Here is a 15,719-nt window from a genome sequence, read left to right as displayed (position 1 = left end):
GGGTTTTAAAAACAGGACAGTAGTTCCGCCTCCACTGGCGTTCCGCTTGGCGGAGATTAAGTTTTTGGGTCTTCAGATCGTCAGAGAACCATCGGTTAGCATCTTTGGGGCGTTTAGACGAGATGCGCTTTAAAGGAGCGATGGTATCGCAGCCAGCCCGCAGCCAGCTGCTGATGGCTTCTGCTTGTCCAGAAGAGGGCAGCCCGGTAAGGTCGGGGCTGGAAAAGAAGAGGGTGGTAGATAAAGCCTCGACATCAACGCGGTTCCATGATCGTGCCCAGATGTTTCTCGCAGGAGTGGACTTAGGTAATGAGAGGGGGGATAGAGAAAAAGTGATCAGAGAATGATCTGACCAAAGACACGGGGAAATAGAAAGTGAGGTGACCGGGCAATCACGGTGCCAGATTTGGTCAAGGATGTGTCCCAACCTGTGCGTGGGGGCATTGACAACTGAAGTGAAGTTGAGCGACTGAAGGGAGTCTGAAAACTCTTTGGAAGTTGCGCATTCCGCAGGGTCAGAGGGCCAGAAGTGAAAATTATTCAATTTATTGAAAGGCTGCATGTAAAGAACTACACTCAACTTTGTTGGTGTAGAAAGGGGGAGTTGACAGAGCAAATTCCAATACTGAAAGGAGTACGTCAGGGGTGTGTCCTCGGCTCGACTTTATTCACCCTATACATAAATGATGTGGTGAATAAACTCTTGGAATCTAGGAACGACTCAACTGCTTTAAATGGCAAAAAGGTTCCCATTCTACTCTTTGTGGACGACTCTCTCCTCCTTTCCAAGACTCCCATGGAGCTTCAGACTTTGATCAACAGATATGTGGGGTTTTGTAGTACTAGAGGGCTTGAACTAAATGCTAACAAAACAAAATGCATGGAGTTTTGAACTGGTGCTGCGAAGTACTGAACAATTAAAGTTGGTAATGAACAGCTGGAAAGAGTCACCAGCTTCAACTATCTGGGGGTTAAGAATGCAGAGAAATTCAAATGGGAGCCCCAACTCACTAAAAGAGCTGTCTTGTGGCTGCATAAGAGAATGCAATCTCGCTCGGATTCTCATGCCTTAGAAGTTTACCGTGCAAAAGAACAGAGTGCTGCACTTTATGGTGCGGAGGTGTGGGGCTTTGCTGACACCCATCAGCTGGCCATTGCAGTGAATAATTTTGCTAGAGCCTTCATTTCAGTCCCAGGAAGCAAACTCCTAATTCAACTCTTTTTCGACTTAGGCATGCACAGGATCTACAACTCAGCCTCATTGAAGCCCCTAGTTTATTGGGTCCATCAAAGGTCTGCACCAGAACTAAAAGATTACAGAGACTCGCTTGAAAGCATAATGAGAATGGACAATGCTAAATCAGTCCTTTGGTTAAAATGTATTTTTGAATGGTTCAGGAGACCGGGGCTCTTAAGACTATGGGATGATCGAGCATCCCTGTGCAAGTGGTTCTAATGGGTCCCTAACCAACCTGTTCTTTGAACGCAAGAGAGGCCCCAGCTTTGAGTCCTTCTGGACACCATAGCCCCCCCCATAATAAATAGTGTTCATGTACGCTTTCGGCTGGGTAGTCTTCCCTTGCGATCTCTTACAAGTACACGGAGCAAGGACTTGCCTACTAATCTGTGTCCTGATTGTGGTTCTGCTCCTGAGACGATCAAACATGTTCTGCTCATATGTTCTGAATATTTAGGGTACCATAGGAAATGGTTGCGCGTGTTATGCCTAAACATGGGGGTGACACATTTTTCAACAGGTTTTAAGATTATGAAGAGTGATACCTCACCCTTATTTATGTTTGCTATTAGTCGGTTTTTGACAAATGTTTGGCTTAACTGCTAAAAGTTCTTGTCCTCAGATGCCTTTGAAAAACAGGACCAACCAGTATATGTGGTATCTGGGCATCTCCATGGTTTGATAGATGGAGTCTCATGATGCTAATGTCAGGAATATAAGCTCGAAGTCTTTTTCTTTTTTTGTATCTTTGTATATTCTTCGTCTAATTTTTTGGGCGATGATGATTTTAAATCATTTTAATTGCACACTAGTTTTTACTGATTTTACTTGTGTTTTAATATACTTCATCTTATGGACTGGATTTTTTTTCTTTACTGTTACAAAGAGATACATACTCAAGTGCTCTTAATTGCTGGTACTAACGATTTGATTTTAATGTATCATTTTTATTGTATGATGTTTTATATCATTACCTCTAGATGTGATGCATGCACTTTTATTTTTGTATTGCTTTGATGGTTTTCGACAACCAAATAAAGTACCTTTGAACTTGAATTGGTGAGCAATTACTGTTCCCAACCCTCCACCTGAAGCAACATATCTATCCAGATTTTATAGTTTATTGGTGTAAGCTTGTTAAGGCTTGATGCTGAGATCTCGGGTAATCAGGTGTAAAGCACCGAAAACCTAAGGAGGGACTGATAAATAAGCCTGTAATTTCTACCCTATGCTTGACTGTGGATATGATGTTGCATAAAATGGCTTTAAGGGTCACTATGGAGTCAATTTTGTAACAGGAGGCTGAAAACCCTCTATGTAGAAGGAGCTTGGGGGTAAAGGGTAAGTTTACGAGTGTTAATAATCTCAGGAGACAGAGGAGTAATTCTCTGAAAGCAAGACAGCAGGAATGTTGGCAAGTAGAGTTTATGCTTGTATATACATTGGGCTGTGGTAAAGCAGACATCTACAGAACATAGGGTATTGGCCATTATCTGGTAGTGGTGATATTCTTGGAGGTGGTAGTTATGGGTGTTATTGTCGGTGGTGTTTGTACTATTTGTATTTGATTCAATATTGTGAGGATATGGGTGTTGCTGTTGGAAGTGATGGTATTGTGGTTGTGGTATGGTGCTAGTATTGGTGGTGATGGCTTAGGGGTTTTATTAGTGGTGGTACCCACACTGTGGTAATGGTATTGATACTTTTCATGAGGGTAGTAGTATTTATGACATTTGTGGTAGTAGTGTCATATTAACAGTGATGGTATTGGTGCTGGTGCTATTAGTGGTACTAATATTAGTTGTGCTACCTGTGGTAGTATTGATGGAATGTCAATTGGTACCACCGCCACCCAGAGGTCACAGCATTGCTATTGGTGGTAGTAGTATGAGTGGTGGTGGTACTGGTGCTACCGTTCATGGTATTGAAAGTGATGGTACTGATACTGCTGGAAGCGTCACTGGTGCTAGTATCAGTGGTGGTTACATTAGTGTTTTGACTTTCAATGGTAATGACATTGTAGTTATGACATTGCTAGTTTTATGGTGGTGGTAACATTAGTGCCACTGGTGGTGTTACTGGCGGTACTAGTGGTGATGGTTTTGATGGTGGTGGTTTCAGTGGTAATGGTGGTGGCATTATTAGTTGCATTGTTGATGGTGTTACTGGTGATATTTGATTTGGGTTCACTATCACCAAGTGAGTGATAGCAGTAGTGGTGGTGTGGAATTGAAATTGCAGGGGTGGTGGTATTGTTAATAAAGGTGGTATTGATGGAGGTGATAATTACGGTAGTATATGGTGGTGTCAATGATATTAGTATTTGTACAGGTGATATTTATGTTACTGTTGGGAGTAATTGTGGTGTTAGTATTAGTACTATTGCTGGTAGTTGTACTGGTAGTGTTGATGATAGTATGCTGGTATTGGTAGTGTTACTGATAGTGGTAGTGTTGGAGGTATTATTGATGGCCTTTGGAGGTGATGGTATTAGTGCTGCTATTGTGGTGGTATAGGGTTGGTATTAACGGTATTGGTTGTATTTGTAGTGGTACTGGTAGTTATGCTATTGATGGTAGAAGTATTGGTGATATTGTTTTTTGTACTGGTATAGATGGTATTGGTGGTAGTGTTAGCGGTGGAACTGACGTTGTGGTAAGGGTTATAGTATTGAAATTATAGTGGTGGTATTGTTGGGGATACTTTGGTGGTTGTGAAACTGGTGGTAGCTGTGGTACCAGTAGTGGTGGTGTTGGTATTAGTGGTGTTATCGGTGTGGTGGTATTAGTGATGTGGAATTGAAATTCTGTTGATGCTCATATTGGTATTTGTTAGGAAAGGAATATCCTGTGGTTGGAGTACAGTTATGACCCCTGTCCTTCGTGGTCATCTGGAGAGTATCTTATATCCTAGTTTTTTTATTTTGCCCCATCTTTACAGTGTGCACAAAGGCGTAGTCCTGCCCTTTGACAAACGTTCAGTCATGGGCCTGTCCTGGACAGGTGCACCGAGTGCACTCTTCAAGGTGGCAGATGACTAATGTGCCAGTCTCGGGTTAGTGAGAGTAGTATGGTGGTAGAGTGTACCGTGGTTTTCGAAATCATAGTGTAGACCAGACCTTTTTAAGGATGTGAAGGGCTCTTTAGAAAGGGTAAGTCTTTTTTCTCTCTGACCTCTTTCAGGTATGGCTGTAGATAGTCAGGTGCAGATTGGTCACACACCTTTTTGCTTATATTATGGGTATCCAGCCTGGAGATGACACTGCTGTGAGGACCATCACGTTAGACAATGGCTGAGGCTAGAGGACAGCCTGAGAAGAACACATGAAAGGAGAACTGACACAAACTATTTCTGAAAGTTCAGACAGGGAATACAGATCCTGTCTGTATAAAGGTGGGAGTTAGCGACTCACTGATTCCAATTCCAAGCTGCCTCTAATCAAGGAAGGGTGCTCTACAGAGCACCTAGAGAACTACTGTGTAACCAGAGCTGGTGTCTGACAGCCACTTTTCCATATGCAAGGGACATCGCCTGAAGTCTGATATGGAGTTAAAGAAATTCTCCCTGTCAAGGAATGCCTAGAGAGTCCTGCCTGGAAGAAACGGGGAGGAGACAACTGCTGCTGTGGACATAAGCTAGTGATCTGGGTCTGATGGTCCATCAACCAGAGACTCATTAAGGGCATGACTGGCATGCTCCCAATTCGGCGCTGGTTACCGAAGCAGAGGATCGGCAGCACTACTGAAGTGTACCCAAGCGAATCCCTCCATCAACTTTGCAGTTGCAACTGTGGCATTTGCCTGTATATCACTGACTGGTCTTCTCTGCAGAAGTAGGGACAGAGCCTGGCCAGTGGCACATGCTCAGGTGCCTGAAGAAACCCTGTTGATGCAACAGTGCCACTTGCCTGAATATACTTAAGCATCTGCGCCACTGAAGAAGAGACTTGTAAAGCTGTGGTACTTGCTGTGTCTGATGAACTGAGAGTGTGGCTAGCCCCTGAAACTTGCCAATCGTGTGCCAATGCAGACTTCACCACTGAAAGTAAAAAATGTGACTTTAAGGCACATGCCAAGGTGCGCTAAAGTGCCAGAGTGGCTGCCTTTGATGCTTCCTCCAGTGTGACGGATGAGACTCATCAGCCGTTGCACAGAAGTGCCTCGAGGCCACCCAGGTGTAACACCTGGAAGAGGAATGCATTGATGCTTGAGTGACTACGACCAAGGGGCCCACCTGCTGCTGACACCATTAGCACAAAAGAGGATACAGTCTGAAGACAGCCGCATGCCACCGCTGCATCCAGGACACTGCTGTGTGGCCTGCACCTTCCCCCTCTGAGGGGAGCAGCTGCCTGGCCCGAATATGACCAGCCCACCTCTCGGCGAAGGTGGATCCCGGACTGAAGTGCAGAAGGCTGCCATAAGGGACCTACCACGCCCCAGAACAAGGGTGAGAGACTGAGTGGTATTACGGCCTAAAGACTGGTAACCAATAGAAAAAGCACTGCACCTGCGCTGTTACCCATTCAAGAGTACTGTAGAGTAAAGCAGTGTGGTGGATGTAGACCAAGTGAAGAGGGGGGCAGCCTTACCTAGAATAATTAGGCTCACACCTGTACCCTAGGTATTTGGTATGTTTGGTATGTTTTGTGTAGTGTTGAGTTTTGAAGTGTAATAAAGTACTTTACTTTATAAAAGACAAGCACTGGGCTGGACAATCATGTTATTGCGCTGTTCGGTGTTACATTGAGTGCTGAGCCTTTTGTACTTCCACACTAACCTCTGTAAAAAGCTTGTGATTGTACACCACCAATACCACTGAGAGTTAAGTGCTGAAGGGTTTGTACTTGGCCAAGTTTGCAAAGCCATAGTAGGACGGGCCCTGGGACATGACAGGCAAACAACCTTGAGGTCCCAAAGCTGTGGCCTAAGAGACCCTGCTTGCCCGAGGCACCTACAAACAGGTTTTGACAGTAGCAATGGTACTGATGTTGGTGGTATTGGTGGTTGTGTTGCTGGTGGTGATGATCCTTGTGTAATTAGTGGTACTGGCGGTAATGGTGATTGGGATATTGGTTGCTGTATGGTGGAATTGGTGATGGCATTGGTATTATGGTGGAATCGCTTGTAATGGCGGTGGTGTGATTTTTAGTGTTGGCAAAAGTGGTGGTATTGGTGATGCTACTAGCGGGGTGTTTGTGTGTGGTATAACTAGGGTTGATATTTGTTGTACTTGTATCGGTGGTCTTAGTGGTGGTGGAGATATTGGTTTTGGTGGTATTGGTGGTGGTACTTGCACTATTGTTGACTGTGGTATAGTATTGCTGATAGTGGTACTGATGATAGCTTTGGCGATGTATTGATGCAGATGGTGGTATTGGCTTTGATGATTCTGATATTGGCAGTTGTGGTATTGGTAGCGATGGTATTGGTAATGGTCGTACTATACATATTATGTATTGTTCTTGGTATCGGTGGTATTAGTGGTATTGGTGGTGGTGATAAACTGGCATCAGTGGTTTTGATTAACTGCTCCCATTTTAACATATTTACATCTCAAATACACGCCTCCAAATTGTTTTGTGTTGATCACATCAGTACAGCCTGATCCCAAGATGGACATCCAAAGTGATAAACAAAAAGAAGCCATGTTAGGGTAAGTGTCACACTTGAATCATCATAAATGCATTCACGCAATGCTTTATGTAGTAAATTAATAAGATCACCTTCTGTATACAATGCATGTATGAAATAAATAATTAAATGTGATGTAATGTGTGCGGAGTATAGTTTTTTTTAGATGTAATAAAACCCCCCAAGCATTGCAATGTAAGGCAGAGTGAGACACCAAGTAATCAACAGTTTAGAAGGACATAATCCTCTGGACTGACCTAACACAGTCAGTGGATGAAAGAGGCCAATCAAAATTGGTGAACTGATCCAAATAAGCAAATGGCTGAAGAATGCCACACTATATAGTGCAAGCAATAAGTCTTGCAGGGAACTGCACTGTCAAACTATGTCTAATAAAGGCGTGGAAGCAAAAAATAGGAAGAGAAAGACACAACAGTATGAGAGGTAGATAGGCAGAGGCAGCATTAAGAACTAAATCAAATGTTCCTCCTTGGAGAGATTCATGGCAGTCCGTCCTAGTAACTACCTTACTAGGCTGCACATAGATATATACAGGCAGTATTCAGCCTCTGCAACTGTTTCATTTACAATAGTCATCAACACCCACTCACTGTCTCTGCTTGCACTAACCTGCACAGCATTGACTCTAATGAGGAAGTCAATAGTCTCCATGAAGATACTGGGTTGTTCGGTCATTTGAATGGAAGAATGAGCTCCAGGATGCACACTGGGGTCTGGTTCCTGTGTAGTCTTAACATCTGCACTTGCTAAGGAGAAAAAAAAGGATGAGAAGAGCTCATATCAGATGCAAATGGCAGAGGCTGCACACTGAAACCATGCACGTCAAAGTGGAATACACTGTGGTATTAGAAAAAGTGGCCCACCAAAACCACTAGCTCTACAGCATTAGTATATGATTTAGGTTTATGTACTGTGAACTAACACGCATGTCCTCAGGGTGGAGCCTTAAGACTCTTGAGATTTTAAACTTCTGTAGCCCCTTCAAGCCACCCAGGTCGGATTTATAACCACTATGATGACATTTCAGAGGATACATCCTATTTAAGGATAAAAAGATGGATGACATGGATCACAGGCATAAAGCGAAAAAATAAGGATGCATAGGAATCTGTAGAACATTGTTCTTATAGGTAACAGTAGACCTGAAAATTATTCTGCCTGCCAGAGATGCCATCTCCATATTGCACTTTCCATTAAAAGCTGATACTGAGCCTAGAAGGAGTTGATGCTGATACTGAACACGTTTGCCTTTATCTGGGAATATTCTGAAATAAACAAGGTCTGCAATGCACTCTTTATCCCTAGAAAAATCTAGCTAAAGTTATTCTACTTTCCATGCTCTCCTAGCATAGGTCATAGAAGTAGGTTTTAGGGTGTTGAAGTTGGCTCTGTCTGTGGTCTCATTAATGTTTATTGGGACCTGGTATGAGAGGGCTATGTTAGCCATGGCTTTGATGTTGTGCTTGCTTGTGTCCCTGAACCAAATTTTTGTCTTCTAAGGTTGAGCAGAGGTTTTAGTGCAGGTGAAAGACACTGTGATGGGGATCAGTAAATGGTTGGACCAGTCCACCAGAATGGGGTCAATGGCCAGGAGGTGGGGTGTGCTTGATATGATTAGATCCAGAGTAGATTAAAGTCTCAGAGGAAGATAATATTGTCTGAGCTGATTAATTGAGATGTTAGGAATTCCATGCATTCTTCAACGGTGATGGTATGACCTGTAGGGTGGTAAATCACATTCATCCTGAAGTTGGGGCGGTGTGTGAGGAAATTTCCAGCAACATGTCCTGAAAGGATTGTTGTTAGACTAGAATGTGCTTCTCGATTGGAGATGTAGGATTCAGAAAAAACAACATAATTAACTGGGACATCATCTTGCCCCAAAAACCGATCGCACAGCTGAGTTGCGCCACTTTGGCTAACATTTCTTCGTTATTCCAAATTTACTCCATGTTTAATCACGTACTCCATCCTTTTTACGCCTCAATTTTTCATCCATAATACACTTTCATTCACACATGGGTTGTTGTACCATTTTTCAAATGTTCTAATGTTTAAGCTGTGCCCATCCGGACCTCTTGCTGTAGATGCATGAGTTTGTTCAAAGCAGCGTTTATTAAAAAAAGGACCCAATGCATTTCGGGCTACATGCGCCCTTCGTCAGGGGACGCTAAAAAATTAATAAAACACATAGTCATTACCATGTTAACCATTTCTAAACATCTTACATCTTCAGCTTACATTAGTGATCGATATTCAAAATAACTTAACTTGTTCAAACCCCTCCTCGTTTTATCTAATGAGCCCCTTCATGAGCATTATAAGTGCAACCCCTTCACTCTACCAATGAACGTATCCCCCTTCAACCTTAATCCCTCTATTCCATGAACCAACCAACAACCCCCACCTTATACCTCCCTTCACGTGGCTACGATCCTTGTGAACCCCTCTCGCCTACTTCCTTCACGCTCGTTCTTACTCACTAAATTCATCACCCAACCCCGTGAAATCCTTGCTTCACAACCCTTTTCACTCCCAAAACTATTTTAAATGTGCGTGTACTAATTTATTTCCACTTCGTACATGCATGCGCTCTACCACTAAACTCACTTGCATACTACGCTCCTTTCAATCCCAAACCTATTTTACAATGTACCTATAATAATTCATTCCCACTTCATGTGTGTGTGCATCCTGCCATTAAACTCTCTTACAAACTGCTAGCACTCTACATGCATACTTAATCAACATACCTGCTTTGAGCGTATAACCCAATTCTACGTCAACTTCATCCCAGAAAAAGTGTGTTCAACCCCCTGGGTCCCACCCTTATTTAACCACATACTATCTAAGGTGTCAAGGAAGTGATAGTAGTAAGAAACTTTAGGGTTTGATTATTTAAAATCTGTATAATAGAAAAACATTCTGATATTAGAAAGTTATAAAAAGAGATTTGGTAATACAAAAGTTTAAATGTTTGACGGAGCATAATTACATAGAGGCAAGAGGGTACCGGATTTAATTTTTCATAATTTTCCTGATGACATTAAATTCAGTAAAAGATGTGACATGAGGGGCAGAATGTCTTCATTGCTAGAGCGAGGCCATTCTGTTAGAACACAGAGAGAACAAAAGAGAGAAACGGGCATGGCACAGTCCAGAAAAGTCCAACTGTCCGATCCACTCACTTTAGGGCTCTATTTAAAAAGGAGAATGGTCCCTGTGTGGAGAAGGGAAGAGACTCTGGTGCCTCTGCTAAAAAACACGGGGCATGAAGTGAAGTGGGCAGCCATGTTGATCCAGAGGAAAAGGTGGCGTCTGACTGCATAAATAAGTGGGAGGCGACCCAGTGCAATAAGATGGAGATTTGGCTACTGGGACTCCCACTGCATTAACCTTTGTGCTGCTCTTGTGACGAACTTGGTGAACGGGATATTGAGCGTCGGATTCTCTTGGTTCATGGCTGCTAAGATGGCTTGGTGGCAGGAGCAAACACCATGTTTTTGGTGCCTAGCAGCTGTTTGATTAGAGGGACCAAACAGGAAGCAACGCTTCTTGTAAGTAAAGGGTGCGAAATGCTGGCAGCGAGTACAGCATCTTCTAGATAATGGTGGTGGGCAACGGTATTCGGCCTGTCTTGTGACGGGGTAAAATGATGTGTACTGAAAGTGCTGTTGTTCGGCCTGACTTGCAAGAGGATAAAGTGCTATGTGCTGAGAGTGCTGTTTTCCGGGAATCTTGCTGTAAGGTAAGGAACGATTCCTTTGTTAGAAATAGTTGAACGTTCAATAGTGATATATACGGAGGCTTGCAATGGAGTTATGCATTAGGGCTTGGGTATTTACAAAAAGAGGAGTTTGGTTAACTTAGAAAAAGAGGGTTGGTGAAGGTATTAAGCCTAGTGTAAGACATTTAACGTGCATTATATGAATGTACAACGTTATTCTGCCACCTTTTCCCCCGCTTGGAATCACAACGCGATCGTTACAACGACCGCGTTGTGATTCCACATACCATTACTCTGCAAGTCGGAACAACGACTTGCGAAGGGGGGGGCGCTGGATGTTGCAATAGTATAATTTACTATTCCAACTCCAGTGTGTGTGGACACTAGGGAAGGTGTTGGATTTTAAATCCAACACCTCCCCCCCCCTCCGCAAGTCGTTCTTCCGACTTGCGGAGTAATGGTATGCGGAATCACAACGCAGTCGTTGTAACGACCGCGTTGTGATTCCAAGCGGGGAAAAAGTTTCGGGGTAAACGTTGTTTACCGCATTATATACATATTTAACATTACAAAGGTCCCCATTTGAAACAGTTACATAGTCCTTAAAGTCCATGATATGCCAGTCTTAATGCTACTGGAGTTCTCATTTAGGGTGGCGACATAGACCCCGTAGTCCGTTCAGTTGTGATGCAGTCTGCAAGCTTGGTAGCCTGCCTTTTTATAATTGTTTCTACTACGGAAAAGTATTTTACCAGGTGGCAGCTTAGTTGGATGTCCTCACCAGAGAAGGATGCTCGCACTGCTTGTCTGCAGGTTTGAATGGATTTCTTATTGAAGAAAGGTCTTAACAGGGTCCGTTGATCCTGTTTTAGGGCCTCACATATAGTTAGTAGGTGCATTATATCTTCCTCCCTCTCTCCGCAGAGCCGGCAAATTGCTGGCTTCGGGGGACGTAGCCAAGGTGGCATGTGGTATGCAGACGGAAGTATGCCCAGGCGGTGTTCCAGGAATTTCTCTTTTGTTGCTCTAGAGACCTGGTGAGGAGATAGGCTTGTGGTGATGCCTTGCTGTAAGTCTGCAAGGTGAACCATCCGTGAGCGCGCTCACTCAGGGTGGCTTTGTCCTGTATAAGTGATTCCTTTTTGATCACATTGTTTACTATTTTTTTAAGCTGGCAATGATCGTTGGAACCTCCCAAAGTTCCTGTAAACCCAACTGCTTAAGTGAGTCGTCCAGATAGCGTCGGGCCGCGTGTGCCTCCTTGGTGTTCAGTTCTTTCCACAGATGCATGTTTAATGAGTCTGGTGGACCCCTTTTGATTTTGAACCAGCTTTTATTGAATGCCCCTTTGCGGTTGACCTCTTGCCTTTGTATCCCGAGCTCCAGCCTTAATTGTGCGGGAGATGTATATCCTGGTAGCCCAAAAATCATTTGAACTGCTCATGTATTTGTGCGATCCAAAGTTTCAGCATCTCTCTCTCTCATAGCTTTGCTTCCGTAGATGATTGATGGTATAAGCTTTGCCTGGATCACTCTGATCAAGGGAAATAGATTTGGGCCAGAGATGTTATTCTTAAGGTTTCTTAGTGCCACAGCGGTCATTAATCCCCTTTTTGTTATGGCCTCCAGTTGAGCTGTGTACTTTCCTTTATCATCGAGGAAGATTCCCAGGTACTTGTAATTTTGTACAGCTTCCAGCTTACCTGAAGCCAGATGCCAGCGAGGCTGTGACTTTTTTTTGCGCCCGTTCACGCAGAGAGATTTAGTTTTTTCTGTGTTAATGTTGAGTTTGTTCTCCTCCAAATACCGAGATGTAGTATCAAGCACACGCTGTAGGCCCACTGGTGTCCGGCTTATGAGGACCAAGTCGTGCAAGTTGTTGTTATTGAGGGAGATTGAGAGCTCTGCCATGAAAAGATTAAAGAGTAGCGGCGCAAGCACGCAGCCTTGTTTTATTCCATTGGTGGTTGGGATCTTTTTTGTTAGATGATCTCCTGTGCCCAGTTTTACTTGCACCCAGGTATTACTGTGCAAGAGGACTAGCTGTTTTACTAGTAGCGGTGGAATGTTCAGCTTTTTTAGTTTTTGCCACAATTAGTTCCTGTTTATATGGTCGAATGCTGAGCTGTAGTCAATGAAACATAGATACAATGGCTGTTTTATGGCAAGTGTAGCGTCTATCATTAGTGAAAGGGTCATGATGTTGGTTGTAGTCCCCATGTTCTTACAAAAGCCTGTTTGATTTATCGGGATTGCAGATTCCCTTCGCCCATGATGTTAGTTCTTGTAAGAGCAATCCGGCATAATATTTGGCTTCATTGTCAATTAGAGCTACCCACCGGTAGTTTTTTGGGTTGTCCCTGTTGCCTTTTTTGCAGATAGGGGAGATGATTGAACCCCTCTATGAAGATGGTATCTTCGATGTGCGCAGGATTGATTCGAAGGTCGGTTTCAATACAGATGACCAGTAATTTGGGTCTTGTTTGAATAGTATGGGCTGGATAGTATGGGCGGGATCGCGTTTGGTCCAGGGGCTCCTTCGTGCCTTCCCTTTGAAATTCTTTTGCAGATTTGTTCACTCGTAATGATGAGAGGCTGTTCTGAAATTGTATTAGAGAGTATTTGAAGTGTTTGAACATCGCCTTCGAGCTGGAGGGTTTCCTTGTACAGTTCGGTTCCATGGTCTTTGTTGAAGTGAGTTTGCAAATGGGTTGTCCAATCCTCTTCTGTTACGTGAGAATTGATGCCTTGATTTAACGGGCTGGCAAGAGTATTGACCTTTAGCCACTCTTAGAAGAGCAGTGCCCTTTTCAGATGTTAAAGGCTATAGTCTAACTATACGGCCTTTGGTTTATATATGTACATAACGGCAGTGAAAATAAATATGTCTTATAATGCATTTTATTCTGAGCCACTGTGCTTATAAACACAGACTTGTACATTTATTACTGCAGTGCAAAGGTTAAATTCAATTTTGTTACCACAGTACACTGCAACTGAAATGAGATAAAGACTGTTTACTGACGCACATACTGCACGCTACAATGTATTTACATAGAAAACATATCTCCTAATAGTCAAGAGCCCTCTTCAATGTAATTTTACCCAGGTGAACAAATGTTACCCCTTGCATTTTGGATTTTGACTAAATACCTTTAAAGAATTATGCATATACAAATGGAATAGCATAAGCCATAGAGGCTAATTGTGACCTATTGTTGAAGGAGCAAAAGGGCATCACGCTCACTTGAGGCTTCGCCTCTGGTGAGTCATGGTCCTTTCCTGCACACAACAACGGTAACAAATGCATTTCGCCCTCTGTGCATCTGCATATAAGCTAAATTATATATAGTTGGCAAAAGCGAATGCACAGGTATTACTAGGTCTGAGTTTCCATTTTGAAGGCACTTTTTGCATTCCTTTATAACTTTAGGAGACTTGTAGGGCACAGCAAGGACTTTCGTCCTTACAGTCATGCATACGGTAAGGGCAAGGGGGAAGAACAAACATGTGAGGGGTTAAAACGAGTGATATAGGAGGGGAAAGCGGCATCAAGAAGAAGGGTTGTGTAGCTACCACAAGCTACTTGGAGCTTTCTACTCACTTTAAATTGGTTTACATAACAGATTATAACTGCAAAAACTGCAGAATGCATGCAAGCCACATCACAACTATGCATCACGCGCATACCATCTTTACCAGAACATACCAGTCTCAGTGACGTCAGCGTGTGCGGCGTTCTCCTCTTTGGTGAGCACCTCGGCTGCGGCAACTGCTGCAGCCCTGTCCTTTTCTAGGTTTGCCTGCCGTAGTTTGCCAGCTTCCTGGAAGGCCATGTCCATCTGAATGTCATTGTCCTGGATTTCATAGAAGAGTCCTAAAGAGAACATAGGATTAACACGGAACACAGGGAAACAGTAATTGTTGGATCTGTGGAGGTAAACAAGAGTCCACAAGAGAGTCAAATCGTGTGAGAAATAGAGGGTGCGGAGGGAGCCGCACAGGGATGGAGATACGCAGGGCTTTAAGTGCGCCGGGTCTCACTGGTGCAGAGTACAGGCAGTTTTTTAAAGGGGGCCTCGAAACGGGTCTCTCTCGGGCATTGTTAGGGTTTCTTTAATAATAAGAATTGATTTCTAGCAAATGAACCCTATTTGCAATATTAGGATAAGTACAAACTGGGCAAAAAAACACGTAGCTGTAATATATTCCTTGCAGTTAGCATTGATGACAGTTTATAGCTCACTGCTCTATATTAGGACTTTAACTTTTAAACTGCAAGTAACTAAAAGATCTCTCTTACTAAAGAATGACCCACTGACCTATTTATAGCGTATGCACTTTGTGATCTGAATGGGACACGTTCTTTGCAGCAGGCATAATAACCTTCTGCACTATTATGAGTCAAAACTTCCGCTACCAGGAGACAAGGCTCCGTTCTCTGTAGAGGAAGAACATTAATCACCGTCGAGACATTTTTATTGATGCTTGAAAATTGCTGGGACAAGGAACGTGGCATCTGGTGCAGTTAAAACAATAAACATGGCACCCCCACCACAAGTCAGCGCCCTGTGCGGTGGCACTGACCTCACTGCCCTAGAGCTGGGCCTGTGCCCTGGCACAGACGTCCGTTTTTTCCAGACTGCAGTGACAGCAGGAACATGGGTGTGCGCGTGCTCACACTGCTCACTTCTCACTAGTAGAGAATCTACGCCATGACGTCATGCCAGGTGAGCCTTGTCGGGAGGGAAATCCTTTACAGAGAGTCATTTTCTCTCTGGAATTCCCTTCTCTTTTTGAAACTCAGGAGCAGCAACATTGTCGTGGTATCACCAGGGCTGTGAATGGAAGCTTTTTCAATATTGTATACAAGCCATAGTTGCTGCCTATTTATCTTATGCAACTAACAACCATTGACAAAGCCAATAGTCCTGGACTTGTTGTAGGTATGATGTTACTTGTTATATCATATATCTGGATGCAATGACAGAAACCGCAAAATACAAGTGAGGTGGAACTCTATGCTAAGCACAGATTTTTAGCTAACCTGTTTTAAGCCACGCCCTTAAGTACATTGATCATTCCTCTTTATAAGAACCCC

General features: G+C 43.4%; 1 protein-coding gene across 2 annotated transcripts in view; it reads right to left on the bottom strand.

The window, feature by feature from the left end:
• The window catches only part of CFAP70 (cilia and flagella associated protein 70), a 960,887-nt gene that overhangs the window by 222,580 nt on the left and 722,588 nt on the right, over positions 1-15,719 (bottom strand). For both annotated transcript variants that reach the window (XM_085628140.1, XM_085628139.1), the window contains exons 20-21: positions 14,328-14,495; positions 7,501-7,637 (exon numbers count right to left, since the gene is read on the bottom strand). In XM_085628140.1, coding sequence (XP_085484266.1) covers positions 7,501-7,637; positions 14,328-14,495 — 305 coding nt within the window. The remainder of the gene's footprint in view (positions 1-7,500; positions 7,638-14,327; positions 14,496-15,719) is intronic.

Source organism: Triturus cristatus, chromosome 10 (genome assembly GCF_964204655.1).
Source record: "Triturus cristatus chromosome 10, aTriCri1.1, whole genome shotgun sequence".
NCBI lineage: Eukaryota > Metazoa > Chordata > Amphibia > Caudata > Salamandridae > Triturus > Triturus cristatus.
The sequence above is the reverse complement of the archived record's forward strand: the minus strand, read 5'-3'. Positions and strand labels throughout refer to the sequence as shown.